Genomic DNA, 16,440 nt, shown 5'->3' with positions numbered 1-16,440 from the left:
ATCACGCGATGTAGTGTTTCATGAACATACATTTCCTTTTAAAGATATGTCTTCATCAGCATCAGTTCCTGTTGAGCCTTCACAGCCTGATTATTCTTATTACGACTCCATATTTCAGTCCCAATCATGTGGTGATATTCCGAATATGAGCATTCTATCCCATGCTCTCAGTCTCAGTCGCATTTTGAGCATTCAGATCTTGTCGTACCTTCTCATGATTCCGTTGCACAACCAACTATTGCTACACGCAATTCCATGAGTGGCTCGTCTACTGTCCGTTCCGCATAATCAATTTATATCGATATTACTACTGTTCCAGTAGTTCAGTCACCTGCTGTATTTCCAGGCCAATCAGCCACATCTCCACCTATTCAGGTGCCTATCTCTCCAGCGATTCCATCATCAGCAATACATTCACATCCATCTCGTTCTCGTAATCCACCATCCTATTTAAAGGATTACCATTATTTTTCTACTAAGGATGCGTCTTAATCACTGTATCCAATGACAAATTATTTGTCCTTCGACAAATTCACTGCTTCACACAAAGCTTTTTGAGCTTCAGTTATTCTCACTGATGAACCGAGATCATTCTCTCAGGCAAATAAATGTCCCAAATGGCGCGCAGCCATGGCCAAAGAAATCATTGCTTTAGAAGCCAACGATGCTTGGATATTAGTAGATTTACCACCTGGTAAAACAGCCATTGGCTGCAAATGGGTTTTTTAAATCAAGTTCAATGCTGATGGTACCGTTGAACGTTACAAGGCTCGACTGGTAGCCAAAGGCTACACACAACAAGAGGGTATAGACTACTATGATACCTTTGCACCAGTAGATAAGTTGGTTATTGTTCGTGTCTTATTATCTATTGCATCTATTAAGGGATGCTCTCTTCATCAACTTGATGTCAACAACGCGTTTCTTCAAGGTGATTTGGATGAAGAAAATTACATGAAGCTTGATAGACACATTTTTGTGTCTAATTTGTCCTCAATGTCCGTATTGTTGGAACTCTATTTTTGTACTAATATTGTGTTTTTATGTATTTTTAGGAAATAAACATTTTTGGAAAGATCTGCTCGAAAAATTATGCGGGGCATCCCCGGAGGACATTTGTTATTCGGACTCTCATTTTGGTTAAGGGGCAACCCAATTACTAAGGGGCACCTCAGTTGGGAATTTGCTATTTACACTCCACAGACGATTAGGGGCACTTCATCTCTTTAAATTCAAAAACGTTTTTTTGGCGGGAAATGAAGTTCTCAACTGTTAGAGTTTCAATCAACAAAATTGAGGTGTTTTAGGGAGATTCAATCGCTCAAACTTGGTAGGAAGATGTGATATGGCATGAGGAACACATTATGGGCAGTGGGTTCGATCAGAAGTGGATGGAAAACGCGTGATGATCCTTGAGCCCAAAACAGAGCACGTGCACTGTAACACGAGCAAAAATGGAGTTCTTGTGTGCATGGAAGAGTCCTACTAGCGTTGGAAGAGTGTTGAGGCGTGGAGAAGACATTTGGGAGCGTGCAGGATCAAAGTTAATGCGTGCATGGGATTAAAAATGGAAATTTTCGTTATTATTGGCAGCCGAGAATATTTGGATTAAATGGAGAATATATGCAATCAATGGTCGGATTTTTGGCTCCAATTCACTATAAATACAAGGAAAAACAGTTGGGGGGGTGGAGAGTTGGGAGGAGAAGAGAGGAAGCTGCAGAGGAAGAATCACGAATTCTCTCTGTTGCTGCTGTTGTTCGTGATGAAGATGAAGAACAGACTTGCCAAGACAATCGTTTAATAACTGTCGTAGTTTGCCTTCATTTGCAGCAGTTATTCGCAACACTTCCTTTTTATCGTTCTGTAATAGTGGAGTCTGTAACGCTTATAAACGTTGCAGTTTCCCGATTTTCTCCATTTTTCACCATTGTAAACCATTTTTGAGCCATAATTAAATATTTTGAGAGTATGTTTGCGATGATGAGCTAAAACCCAACACTGGGACGACAGAGGGGGCCGATCTTCATACATGGGTAATTTTATTAATTCTTTTTAAGACTTTTGCATTAAAAATTAATTGAAATATGATTTGATAAAATTGGTTGTTATTTGATTAGATGGGTCATGCTTAGCTTAGGTGATTTGATGTTCCATGCTAAACATTTACAATCAATTTTTTGAGAATCTACTTTGGCAAAATAAGAGTCCATATAACTTATGCTTTGAGCGATTATTGTCGAGAATAATTCATTGAGCCCTATTTTATGAAGATTGGCCGAATCATTAGTCCCAGTACCTCTCACCATTGTTAATATTTTATTGTATATATTTATCTTTTTTATTAAGTCTAAAAAAATTATCCTTCACAAATCCGAGAGTTTGAACCTTCATTACTACAACCCATAAAAAATCAATAATCATTTTGGCGCCGCCGACGCGGATTTGTGCTTAGGTAGAATTTTTAGGTTTTTATTTTTTTTTATTATTCCATTTGTTCTTTTTTACGTCTCTTTGGTTGTGTCTTTGTATTACAGGTTTGAAGTTGGATACTAAAGACCTTGGAATCAAAGCTTAAATCTAAAAGAGAAGGAAAAAAGACAAAGCAAAAAAATAAAGAAAAAAGAGAGAAAAAAAAGAAGAGAGAATTATTTATTATTTATTTTTTTAAGAGACTTTCCATTTTTTTTTGTAATTATTATTATTATTTTTTATATTTCTTTTCATTGGACTGGACTTTGGACAATTTATTTTAATTTTAAACCCTACGGAAGGGTTATATAAAAAAAAAAATTAAATATAAACTGTTTGCAGGGAAGGACGACGATCACAATATCGTCTGGGCCCCTCGGGTTCGTACATGACATAGGAGTCGTGGCCCGAGTCGACTTCAACGGTTCATCCCCCTCTGGTACGGGAGGTAAGTCCATCGAAACACTCGCGAATCTCCTGTAAGCGAGTTACTGTATTCCTTAAGGTGATTCATTTATTGAGGACGAATTTGGACTGTTTTTAAATTCCTAGTAAAGGGCAAGGCATGGCCAATACAAGATAAGGGTTCGGATTTCATCACCGCTCCCTTCTTTCCCGCCTTAGGAAAACGAAACCTAACGCGAACCCAAGCTTAAAATTTGATTAGAACGAGACCGATAGGGTAACGAGCTTGGTAGGAAAATCTTTCGAAAAATATTGGTTACTCTTTTTAGCATACTTCGAAGTTCATGATGGTTTCTGTGAGTTGAATGCGTGACTGCGCCGCCTTGTGATAGCGGTGAGGCCTTGGGTATCAAAGCTCCACTGAGCTTCCCTTGCCTCAATTCAACTTACTTTAACTCGGATTGATTCCAGAGGGGTTTGCTTAAATTGTAACGAATTCCCTTTCGAAGGATTAGAAGCTGGTCTAGAAACAATCTAAGTGGAGCCATCATGCTTGTTGTTTGCTAGATTTTATAGGTTTGTTTTTGTTGAGCCAGCCTTGTTTGTGATTGTGTAGAATTCCCTTGCAATTAAGAATGTCGAACTGGTATGATAGAAACCAATACAATGATTATCGACCTGAATTTGAATATGAACATCATCCTTTCTATGACCATGTTGGGAATAGTGGTTGGGAACGCCATCATTTGGAAGGATATGGGTCATACCCTGGTGAGCCCAATTACTATCCACACATGCATCAGTCTTACGAGCAAGAAGATTATAGTACTAGTTCTTCGTCTCTAGAGGATACAATCAAACTATTGAAAATTAGTCCTTTTTATGATCCCTCTGTTCCTATTCCTCCTTTAGAAGAGTCCCTCAGGGAGTTAGCTGAGTCGACACGTAAGTTAGCTGAGATGAATAGTGTAATTCTAGACGAAAGAACTACAATAATGAGTGAACTTTCTATAGAGGAATCCCTCAAGCTGATGGCTGAGACGAACGAAAGACTTGCTCGAAATAATCTTACTTTCCAATATAGTGTTTCCAATAATACCCTTAAGAAAGAAGATAGTTATTTACATAATCAAAATAACAAGGTTAGAATTGGTAGCACTACTTGTTTTGATGAGGTTCGATCTTTTTCATGTTATTATGATGAGGATAGTGTTGATGGAGAATCCTACTTATGTAGGAATAGTGATCAGGAAATGGATACTCCAATTGAGATTTACAATGATAATATTATTTCTATTTCAAATCCAAATAATTTTAATAATTATTCACCTGTTCAAAAGGACGAGGATTTGACTAGAGATACCCTCGTTTTAGACGATGTAGTATTTCCTGTTTACAAAGCCGATAATGATTTAGAGAAACGAGTTTATTATGAGAATAATGTTTTAGAGTCTAGCGATTTAGAAACAATAGTCTTAGACGAAGAAGATGAACTCGTAGATCTTTTAAATATGAGTGAGGATGCATCACCTGAGTATAACCTAACAGAAGCAATTGACTATTTTCAGGATTCCAATGATCTAGAAATTAAGGAAATTGTAGCTAGTCTATCTAGAGATACCCAAAAATCTAAGTTTGGGGGTGATTATCATTCTCCTTGTGCCATACCTTTAGCTCTTACAGAGATCCCTCATTTTGGACTTGATATCTCTGCCTCGACAATTTTACAAGATTACCTTCATACTCGTTTTCCCGAACCTAATGATGTCCAGGAAGAAGTTCAGTCGTTAGAAACCCATCCTATGGTTGATGTGGTTTGCCCAGGCTATGATCCCCAAATTGACTTTGTTTTCCCACCAAATAGTTTTCTTCCAACTGTGGGAACGTTTATATTCCAAATGTGTTGAATATTAAGTTGTGAGACTAAACCTAGATGCTTTAGGAAATTAGAATCGACACATTTGATTAAGAATGACCACTACTCTCATTGTGGTCAATTATGTAAGTCAAATCTTATTGACTTAGAGGATCCTCAATTATTTAGGTTATTATTGTGTGCTTCTAAGATCATATTTGAGTTTTTCCAGACTCTAGGACCTAATGATTCAGATCCCACCTATGAAGAAACGCAGCCAATGAATTTTTTTATCTAGACCCAGTAATAGATCCTGAACCTGAGCCACAACTAGATGTGGTTGTCTTAAACAAGGGTATGTTCGGCATCTTTTTGGTCTGTTGTAGTTTCCTCTTCTTGTGGGTAATACTTTTTGATCCAGATGACCCACAGTTATTCCGACTACTTCTATATGATTCTATGTGGTGACTAATTCCTTCCGATGTCTGGCTGAAGACTTTAAACTTAGCACTTCTTGGGAGGTAACCCAATATTCTTGCGACACGGTAATATTTTTCCTTATCTCTTTTGCTTCAAGTGGTAACAGTTTCTCCTTGTTCAGGCTTTTAATTTTATCTTTAGAACATTGAGGACAATGTTAGATTTAAGTTTGGGGGTATAGGAGAAACTTTTTAGTTGCAATTAGTAAACTCCAGAGCCTAGAAATTTATGCCTATTAAGGATTGCACTAACCAATCTAAGTGGATGGGAACATCTTGGTTATAGGAGTTGAGGAACCAATCTGATTAGATGGAAACATCGAAAGAGTCTATTCATAAAAGCACAGAGCTCAGGTGTTAGTAATAACATGATAGTTTCACCATATCTCGTTGAGTCCTTTTCATTTTTATTTTTATTTTTAAACTATGTTTCTCTAAGTGATTAGATGGGGCACACGATTCAAGTTGTTACCACTGCTAGGGTGAATTAGAGTGACTGAGTTACTAAAAAAAAAAAGACCGGACCAGTTAGACCAATCGGAATAAGTATTAACACTTGGATAACAATATGCGTGTGTTCTCCCTGTTTCCGTCGCCTAAGCAAGCGTGGAATGCAGGACCCGTGGGAACTATCGTGTAAACTGCTGACAAGAAGCATGCGCTTGGATCAAAAAGATCTATTCATGCCGTTAAGTTATTGACCACTGGTTCCCTTGTATATGCCAGTTGTGTTGATATTAGTCGGACCGGTATCTCAGTCCATTAGGATAGGTTCATTCTGGCAGTGGCCTTCAGACAGATATGTGAAATGTCGATCATTTGGTTAACATCAAAGCCATCTACATTTTTCTATTTCCATCTCCTTTTTTTATCCATATGATTATTTTGACTCCGAATATGATGTCCATAGTGCAACTATCTGAGTAGAGCTCTGTCACTTTATATGAATTTTAGTATGCTTGAGTGTAAACTCGTGTACAACAATTGGAATTTCGCATCAGGGTACTTCCTACTGTATTCAGTGATTGTAAGCCAACCAAGGAGATTCTTTAGTGCCTTCCAAGGTTTGTTGTAGATAGCTAGGGTCTGGAGTAAAGGTTTTGTGGGTACACCTCTGGTAAACCCTCTGGAGACAACACCCCGCCACTAGGGCCACCTAGTGGTTTAACGGCTTGCTGCACGTGCTAAGTGTAGTCATTTTACTTTCTAGATTAGATTTGCTCGAGGACTAGCAAATAATAAGTTTGGGGGTATTTGATAGACACATTTTTGTGTCTAATTTGTCCTCAATGTCCGTATTGTTGGAACTCTATTTTTGTACTAATATTGTGTTTTTATGTATTTTTAGGAAATAAACATTTTTGGAAAGATCTGCTCGAAAAATTATGTGGGGCATCCCCGAAGGACATTTGTTATTCGGACTCTCATTTTGGTTAAGGGGCAACCCAATTACTAAGGGGCACCTCAGTTGAGCATTTGCTATTTACACTCCACAGACGATTAGGGGCACTTCATCTCTTTAAATTCAAAAACGTTTTTTTGGCGGGAAATGAAGTTCTCAACTGTTAGAGTTTCAATCAACAAAATTGAGGTGTTTTAGGGAGATTCAATCGCTCAAACTTGGTAGGAAGATGTGATATGGCATGAGGAACACATTATGGGCAGTGGGTTCGATCAGAAGTGGCTGGAAAACGCGTGATGATCCTTGAGCCCAAAACAGAGCACGTGCACTGTAACACGAGCAAAAATGGAGTTCTTGTGTGCATGGAAGAGTCCTAATAGCTTTGGAAGAGTGTTGAGGTGTGGATAAGACATTTGGGAGCGTGCATGATCAAAGTTAACGCGTGCATGGGGTTAAAAATGGAAATTTTCTTTATCATTGGAAGCCGAGAATATTTGGATTAAATGGAGAATATATGCAATCAATGGTCGGATTTTTGGTTCCAATTCACTATAAATACAAGGCAAAACAGTTGGGGGGTGGAGAGTTGGGAGGAGAACAGAGGAAGCTGCAGAGGAAGAATCACGAATTCTCTCTGTTGCTGCTGTTCGTGATGAAGATGAAGAACATGAAGAACGGACTTGCCAAGACAGTCGTTTAATAACTGTCGTAGTTTGCCTTTATTTGCATCAGTTATTCGCAACACTTCCTTTTTATCGTTCTGTAATAGTGGAGTCTGTAACGCTTATAAACGTTGCAGTTTCCCGATTTTCTCCATTTTTCACCATTGTAAACCATTTTTGAGCCATAATTAAATATTTTGAGAGTATGTTTGCGATGATGAGCTAAAACCCAACACTGGGACGACGGAGGAGGCCGAGCTTCATACATGGGTAATTTTATTATTTTTTTTTAAGACTTTTGCATTAAAAATTAATTGAAATATGATTTGATAAAATTGGTTGTTATTTGATTAGATGGGTCATGCTTAGCTTAGGTGATTTGATGTTCCATGCTAAACATTTACAATCAATTTTTTGAGAATCTACTTTGGCAAAATAAGAGTCCATATAACTTATGTTTTGAGCGATTATTGTCGAGAATAATTCATTGAGCCCTATTTTATGAAGATTGGCCGAATCATTAGTCCCAGTACCTCTCACCATTGTTAATATTTTATTGTATATATTTATCTTTTTTATTAAGTCTAAAAAAATTATCCTTCACAAATCCAAGAGTTTGAACCTTCATTACTACAACCCATAAAAAATCAATAATCAAAGCTTCCACCAGGTATGGCACGTCCAGGTGAGTCCAAAGTTTTCAAACTCAAAAAGTCTCTCTATGGTTTAAAGCAAGCCTCTCGCCAATGGTTTGTGAAGCTTTCTTTAGTTTTGTTATCTGAAGGATTTGCTAAATCCTTATGTGATAATTCTCTTTTCACATATCATCGTGGTACAACCTCTATATATTTTCTTGTCTATGCTGATGATATTATCATCACTGGTACAGATAATAACTTCATTAATTCTCTCAAATTGCGTCTCGCTTCTCATTTTTCAATCAAGGATCTTGGTAGTTTGAAGTATTTTTTGGGAATTGAAGTTTCTCGCTCATCCAATGGTATATTTCTATGTCAAAGAAAATATATTCTTGATATCCTTAAGGATTCCAGCCTCACAGGGGCTTGTACATCAACTTATCCAATGGATACAAAACTCAAGTTGCTTCCTACAGATGGTACGGAATTGACTGATCCAAGCTGCTTTCGTCGTTTAATAGGTCGTTTGTTATATCTTACGGTAACACGACCAGATATCACATACTCAGTTAATTATCTGAGTCAATTTTTGCAACATCCCAGATCAGCTCATATGGATGCTGCTCATCGTATTCTAAGATATCTCAAGGGAACCATTTTACATGGCATATTCTTGTCCTCATCCAGTTCTCCTTCTATTCATGGTTACACTGACTCTGATTGGGCAGGATGCCCAATTACTCGTCGTTCTACCACTAGATTTGTTACCTTAGGTAATAGTCCAATTTCTTGGAAATCAAAGAAACAACCTACTGTGGCTCGTTCATCAGCTGAAGCTGAATATCGTGCTTTGGAAAATCTAACTGCCGAGCTTCAATTGTTAGTTTATCTCTTCAAATACATGCACATTTCTTGTCCTCTTCCTATCACTGTTTCTTGTGATAGTCAAGCAGCAATTCTTATTGCTCAAAATCCGGTATTTCACGAATGTACTAAACACATCGAGATTGATTGCTATTTTGTTCGTGAAAAGTTAATAAGTGGATTGATTCTACCAAAACATCTTCCGTCGTCTGATCAACTGGCTGATGTTTTCACTAAGCCTCTGGGAGCTCCGCAATTTGGTCGTCTAGTTGGCAAGTTGGGCGTTTGTTCAGGCTCTACCGCTCCAACTTGAGGGGGGGTATTAACACGTGCAAATATATAAGAAGATCAACACATATTAAGTACATGCAATGAAGAATATGGAAACAATATTAGTACATGCAAAGAATAATATGTGACTGAATACATGCAATGTAGAATATGGAAACAAAGATTAGTACATGCAAAAAATAATATTGATGTAATTAGTTTTAATTTCTTTGATTTATCTATAGGAATAAATTTAATTATCTTGATGTAATTATAGTATTAGGATCTTCACTCATTCAATGTATATGCACAAGTATATATACAAAATAATGAAATTAATCTCAACACAGTTGTGTGAGATAGAAATCCCAAAACCCAATATTGCAACAGAGTCACATACTAATCAAATACCAATCCACTCAGATGCAAGCTTGACGACAATGTATAAAATGAAACGTGCAGAATGTTGAACATCTGAAGTTCTGAACCACAAGAGACGAGGTTTATCTACATCTGCGGCGATCACTAGGGAGATGTTATCCTCCCATGAGCCCAGCAAAGATGGCAGCCTCTAAGGGGTTGAACTCATCATCAGAATCCTGCAATTGCAACACGGATAAGTTAAGACTTTTGCAGTCAAAATTATCACGTTGTGGTATCAGAACTTAGTTATAAAAGCAGACATTTCCAACGAAGTACTAGTCTTTACCTCACTGTAGATATCCAAGAAAGGATTTGTAAAGTCGTCGTATAAAAAACCAACCTCATTATAGATATCCAAGAAAGGATTTGTAAAGTCGTCGTATAAAAAATCACTATCATAGCCGAATGGAACTCCATCCCAATCTGTTTGCATGCAATCATGTAAGAGTTATCAGTCATCAACAGTTTGAGCAAAGAGACATACTTAAGCAACTTGGACTCCAGTCACTTCTTCAGGGAAGTACTGTTTAAAGAATCTAAACACTTGCAATAATTTATTTAATTAAAATCATCCAACAAGACGACTACCTAGAGAAGATAGCTCAAACTTGTAGCAGCGTAAGTCATTGAGAAAGAAGAGAAATGTCATGGTGCAGTTGTAAGTTTGAAGAGAAAGGATAGATATTCAAAAAGCATAGCATAATAGAGATATCAATTTCATGACAGGAAACAGGGAAACTTACCAGAATCACTTTCTGAAGATGATCCTTCTTCAGTAGACTGATCGACACATGTCTTTTCGATGTCCTTTTTGGCCTCACTTTTAAACTCGAAAAGTTGTATATGTTTCTGTCTCTCCAACATGGCCAACTTGGACTTGTCCTCTTCATCATAAAGCCAAGCATTAATGGAAACTGCAAGATGAAACTTAGCTTATATAAAGACAACTCTCTTTATTGATGTTTAGAAAATCTCTCAAAACTAATCACAAGCTCTAATCTTGCTCATATGATCAACCACAACTTTGGTGATCATATATATATAGAACTATGAATTCCTTTTCCTAGTCCTATTACCTTATTACATGTCTTTCCTTTTCTTAGAATTAGATGACTTCTAATTCCCTTAGGATTACATCAATTGCCTTTTCTTATCCTAACCAACTTGTTAGAGATTATCTTAGGCTTAATGTTGAAGTTTAACCAACATTCTCCCCGTTAAGCTTCAACCTTACCCGTGACATATCTTGTACTCCAATCAGTTGTCTCATTTCTTCAAACTTGATCCGAGCTAATGCCTTTGTCAATATATCTGCCTTCTTCTCAGTTCCAGGTATGTGTTCTACATTAATGACCTCCTTCTCGATGCATTCTCGTATGAAATGATACCTTTTGTGAATGTGTTTCGTCTTCCCATGAAACACTGGATTTTTAGTGAGTGTAATTGCAGACTTATTATCAATCTTGATGAGAACTTTTTCAGGTTTTTTCCTTTGATTTCACCCAAAAGTTCTTGAAGCCATATTGATTGTTTATCTGCTTCTGTTGCAGCCATAAACTCAGCTTCACAGGATGAGAGGGCTACAGTGTCTTGCTTCTGTGAACACCATGTAATAGGTGCTTCTCCTAGATAAAATATATGACCAGTTGTACCTTTTCCATCATCTTGGTCAATATTATGACTGCTGTCACTATACCCAACAATTCCTTTTGATCCTCCTCGACCATACTTCAATCCACAACTGATTGTTCCTCTTAGATATCTCAATATCTGCTTTATTACATCACCATGAGACTTGCGTGGACTCTTCATATAACGGATTTCTACTCCCACAGAGAAAGCCGAGTCCGGGATTGTGCGTAATAAGTATCTTAGGCATCCAACGTTTTTTTTATAACTCGTTGAATCAATCTCTGCTTCTTCTTGTGCCTTTGAAACTTTAAGTCCAAACTACATTGGTATCTTAGTTGGATTACAAGTTTCAAGTCCTGCTTCTTTCAGAATTCTCCTTGCATAAGCTTCTTGTTTAATCTGAATCCCATCTACTCCTTGATGGACTTCTATGCCAAGGTAATAAGTGAGTTTTCCGAGGTCTGACATCTCAAACTTTGATGACATTTCTCTCTTGAACTCATTGATCACCTTAAGGGAGTTGCCAGTCAAAAATAGATCATCTACATAGACTGCAATCACAAGAAGCGTTCCCTTTTCTTCTCTTCTGTTTGCTTCCTGAAAATTCCTTGGTTCATCATTAACAGAAAGTAGCATAATCTCACATTCTTCTGCAGCTTGAAGAACATAATCCTCCAGATACTGTGGCTTTTTTATCTGTCTTGTTGATTTTCGCAGTGGAATGGGTTGAGTTATTTCATCGATCTCTTCTTCTTCTTCTTCTTCTTTTAATTCTTCGTTATTCTCAGTGTTTTCATTATTCTCTTCTTCTTCTTGATTAACATCATTGTTTCCATTGGTATTGATGATTATGGGTCCTTCACCTTCATCAATTACTTGACCCCATCTCATGTAAAACATTCCTGGATCCCTACTTGGTCCATCATTAGTTTCTTTCCAGTTCCAGTTTTCTTTTTCATCGAATACCACATCTCGACTCACTATCATTATTTTCGTTGTTGGATTGAATAATCTGTAAGCTTTGGATCCAGGCTCAATTCCTAGATTCACAAGAGTCTGAGATCGATCATCCAGTTTCTTAAGAGTTGCAGAATCAACTTTTGCGTATGCTTTGCAACCAAACACTCTTAAATGATATATGTTTGGTTTTCTCTTTCGCAAACTTTCATATGGAGTCATGTCTTTCAGAGCTTTCGTAGGTATCCTGTTTATTAGGTATGTGGAGTGTCGTACAACTTCTCCCCATAGATAATTAGGTACCTGCATAGCCTTTAAAGAACTTCTTGTCATCTCCATTAGAGTCTTGTTTCTCCTCTCCACCACTCCGTTTTGTTGTGGTGTATATGGTGCTGTGAGTTGCCTTTTTATTCCATTTGACTCACAAAACTTGTTGAACTCTAAGGAAGTGAACTCTCCTCCTCTATCAGTTCTAAGAATTTTGACCTCCTCTTTTATCTCTTTTTCTATCATATTTCTGAAAGCTTTGAATCTGTCAAATGCTTCACTCTTTTCTTTCATAAGAATAGACCACATATATCTTGAGAAGTCATCTATAATAACAAATATGTATTTGTTATTTGCAAGGGTTTGTGGTGTAATAGGACCACATAAATCAGCATTAAGAAGCTCTAATGGCTTTGAGGCTCTGAACGTTGTTGCTTTTGGAAAACCTTGACGCGTTTGTTTCCCAACTAAACATGATTCACAGATCCTTGATTCATCGTTTATCTGTGGTAGCCCTCGAACCATCTTGTTATGAGACATAGTTTTTAAGGTTCTGAAACTTATGTGTCCCAACCTTGCGTGCCACTTCCATGTCTGATCTTCCAGTCTCATATTCAGACACAATGGCCTTCCAATCATGAGACTTATCTTGTAGAGTCTATTCTGTGAGCGTGAGACTCTAACTAAAAGTCTTCCACTTGGGTCATGAACTGTTAGATAATCTTGTCGCATTCTAACATCACATCCAACTTCTGTAGCTTGTCCTAAACTTAGAATGTTGCTTTGTAAGTTTGGGATGAAGTAGATGTTTGTGACAAGCTTCTGTTCTCCGGTCTTGCTCTGAAATAGAATTGATTCTTTCCCTTCAATTTCTATAGAAGATCCATCCCCAAACTTCACTCGTCCTTTAATTTTCTCATTGAGTTCAGAAAAGTAGTGTCTCTTACCAGTCATGTGATTGGTGGCTCCATTATCTAAATACCAGATTCCTTCTTCTCCGTCCTTTGATTCGTAGTTCTTTGGTATTAGTTTCCCTTCGTTTAAGAATACAACTTCGTGCATGAAAAGAGCTGTATCTGCTTTCCTTGTTTCATTCTTGTTTGTTTCTTCCATCTTTTGTATTCTTTCAGGGCATACAGAGGAGAAGTGTCATGGTTTATCACATCTGTAACAAATAATGTTTGATCTATCCTTATTTTCTTTCCCTTGGTTTTGATCATTCTGACTTGTTGTTCTATCTTGTGAGTTAAACCTTCCTCCCCTTCCTCGGCCTCTGTTTACTCTACCACCTCTTCCACGACCTCTTCCTCTCGTCGCAGAGTTTTGTTAGTAAGAGTTTGTGTACAAGAGTTTTCCTTGAGTTTCTCCATTGTTTTCTTCATCGAGGATTCTCTCTTTATATGCTTTCAATCTTCCAATTATATCTTCATAGCTAGTATTCTTTAAATCTAAGACTTGTTCGAGAGAAGCTATGATATGAATATACTTGGATCTTGGTAAACTATTGAGAAACTTCTTTACCAGTTTATCTTCATCAATGGATTGTCCAAGTGACGCAGCTTTTGAGGCTATCTCTGATAGCTTTCCTGCAAAGCTATCAATAGTATCAGTGTCTTTCATCTTCACTCTTTCAAATTTAGACATTAAGTTTTGCAGACGGGCATCTTTAACTCGATCAGCTCCGAGATTACGTGCCTTTATTGCATCCCAAATTTTCTTTGAAGTTTTCTGTTCACCAACTTGTAGAACAAGACATTCTGGTATTGCTTGAAAGAGTAATCCAATGGCAACATTGTTTTTGTCTGGGTCCAATGTACCAGGATCAATTGTTTCCCAAACTTTGTAGATTTTCATCAGTACCTTCATTCTCATGGCCCATACTGTGTAGTTTGTGGCGTTGATGATTGGAACTTGTATTGATGGTGGCGTGAACTGTTTTGCACCCACAATGGTGGTTTCGTTTTCCATGGCTCAGAAACAAGCTCTGATACCAATTAATGGAAACTTCAAGATGAAAGTTAGCTTATATAAAGACAACTCTCTTTATTGATGTTTAGAAAATCTCTCAAAACTAAACACAAGCTCTAATCTTGCTCATATGATCAATCACAACTTTGGTGATCATATATATATAGAACTATGAATTCCTTTTCCTAGTCCTATTACCTTATTACATGTCTTTCCTTTTCTTAGAATTAGATGACTTCTAATTCCCTTAGGATTACATCAATTGCCTTTTCTTATCCTAACCAACTTGTTAGAGATTATCTTAGGCTTAATGTTGAAGTTTAACCAACAAGCATCATCATCTGAAGGAAGAAGGCCAAGACCCTTAAATTCTACAGAAGAATTGGGAAACAAGAGCTCATCAATTCGACTAACTGGTCCATTCATCGTTTCCCTGAAATATAAAAACAATATGCATAAAACTGAAACGTTTTTACAACTCCAAACATGAAAAAAGTTAGCAAACACAAAAAGCCTCAAAATTACAAAAAAAAAAACAAAAAGAGTATGAGCCAATATTCTGAGTTTGTAAAACAAATGATCTTAAATTGAAAACAGGATATACCTTTCCCTAGAAAACACAGAACTCTTTAAGTAGTATTGTTCCACCCTTTTTGTAAGTCGACGACGCTTGTTCGATCCAGAGGGAAGGCCTTTAACATATCCATTTTTCTTCAAACTCTACTTGAAAGACTCCAAAGTAGCAATCCCTTTTCCTCCTCTTCCTTCTCGAATACTTTTCTTATACATTATTTCAAACCCACAAGTAATTTTCATACCCAATAATGCTTCAACATAAAGTGAACTATCAATTCTTGGTGGAATCGGGTAGCATTTTGGTGCCTCGAAAATTTCCTGATTAACCAATTTCACATACATTGCCCTAGACATTCTTACAGAAACTCTAACAAGCTCTTCTTTCTTATCACCATCAACAGTAGATTCAGTCCCTTTCAGAAATGTTTCCATTTTCTGACTAAGCTTCATTAAATCACCATCATCTCTATTGCAAAACACCTCAATTGCCAAAGAGATCAAACAAGGTTCATGTTGCAAAACTTTTGCAATGGAAATCGGAACCTGAACCCTAATCTGATGCATATTCAATTTCACTCTCTCTAGATACTCAGAGATCCTATTTTTAAAAGCTGACCGAACATACATTGGTGCACCAACATCAAAAGTGGGAGATTTCGAAAACCCTAAGATTTCAATTAATCTAGAACCCAGAGACATATTCCCTTCATGCACAATACTAACTTCTCCGAATCTAATAAAAACCCTATTTTTACTAGTCTCAGGGGTTAGCCAACTAGGAAGAAATGAAGCACTTTCAAAGAAAAGAAACTCAACGTGAGAATCCCAAACCCTAACTTTAACTTGAGGAATTTTTCTAGAGATTTCAGTGAGAAGAAAGACAATAAAACCACTCATTTTCAAAGTTAGTACCAAACCTAGTTTGTCCATGTAAGCAGGGGATATTTTCAAGGTTAGGGTTTGGAGTATTAAGAATAGTAGAGGGAAAAAGAGTGAACGGTTCATGTTCTCATATGTAATCAGTAACATAACAAGAGATTATATCAAGAATCTTAAGGTGAAGTGAAAATAAGGTAGAAGTAATTTCTTGATACTCATCTTCAGTTAGGGAATCAGACCATGGACTTGCCAGACCATGGATTTCGTCCGGAAATATTGCGTAGAAAACTGTGTTTTGTGAGGCAACCTCAGACATGGTGGCGGTGGTGATGGTGGTCTTTGAAAATGAAGATGAAGATGAACTACAACTTTATGCATGATCAAGCTTCTAAAGGAAGCTTTCTTATTGTTTAAAATATTCAAAATGGTACTTCTCGTCAAGTGGGCTTGGGAGGGAAGTGTTTCCCGCTTACCGACCCATTTGAACAGTTAAAATTATATTATGGCCGGTTCCAGGGAAATTCCTGTGGCAATGGCCAAATAAAACCTTTTGTTGAGTCACATGGATGGCCAAACACGTTTTTCACTATGGGGAAAAAAATGGTCAGTTGATCATCAAGCGCCAGATCGAGGAGCACCCGCTCGTGTGTGAAGACTACACATGGCGTTTGATCCTCGACCGCGGGCGTGA

General features: G+C 37.3%; 2 protein-coding genes across 2 annotated transcripts; one reads left to right on the top strand and one right to left on the bottom strand.

Annotated features, from left to right (window-relative positions):
• The first annotated feature begins 7,947 nt into the window (after positions 1 to 7,947).
• On the top strand, positions 7,948 to 9,090 carry LOC113352397 (uncharacterized mitochondrial protein AtMg00810-like). Its single transcript, XM_026596221.1, has one exon. The coding sequence runs from the start codon at positions 7,948 to 7,950 to the stop codon at positions 9,088 to 9,090; it is 1,143 nt and encodes a 380-aa protein (XP_026452006.1).
• A 493-nt stretch (positions 9,091 to 9,583) lies between these two features.
• On the bottom strand, positions 9,584 to 15,767 carry LOC113352396 (protein ecdysoneless homolog). Its single transcript, XM_026596220.1, has 6 exons — positions 15,019 to 15,767; positions 14,899 to 14,904; positions 14,624 to 14,727; positions 10,214 to 10,384; positions 9,757 to 9,893; positions 9,584 to 9,646 (listed from the first exon to the last, which is right to left on the bottom strand). The coding sequence occupies exons 1-6, from the start codon at positions 15,765 to 15,767 to the stop codon at positions 9,584 to 9,586; spliced, it is 1,230 nt and encodes a 409-aa protein (XP_026452005.1).
• Positions 15,768 to 16,440: the final 673 nt, after the last annotated feature.

Source organism: Papaver somniferum, chromosome 2, assembly GCF_003573695.1.
Source record: "Papaver somniferum cultivar HN1 chromosome 2, ASM357369v1, whole genome shotgun sequence".
Lineage (NCBI taxonomy): Eukaryota > Viridiplantae > Streptophyta > Magnoliopsida > Ranunculales > Papaveraceae > Papaver > Papaver somniferum.
This window is presented reverse-complemented; position numbering and strand designations above follow the sequence as displayed.

Coding starts and splice junctions, on each gene's coding strand:
- LOC113352397 (XM_026596221.1), top strand. CDS start 7,948: ATGGCACGTCCAGGTGAGTCCAAAGTTTTCAAACTCAAAAAGTCTCTC.
- LOC113352396 (XM_026596220.1), bottom strand. CDS start 15,767: ATGAGTGGTTTTATTGTCTTTCTTCTCACTGAAATCTCTAGAAAAATT. Junction 10,385..14,623: donor TCCTTCAGATGATGATGCTT/GTTGGTTAAACT, acceptor TTCATCTTGCAG/TTTCCATTAATGCTTGGCTT. Junction 9,894..10,213: donor ATCTTCAGAAAGTGATTCTG/GTAAGTTTCCCT, acceptor GCATGCAAACAG/ATTGGGATGGAGTTCCATTC.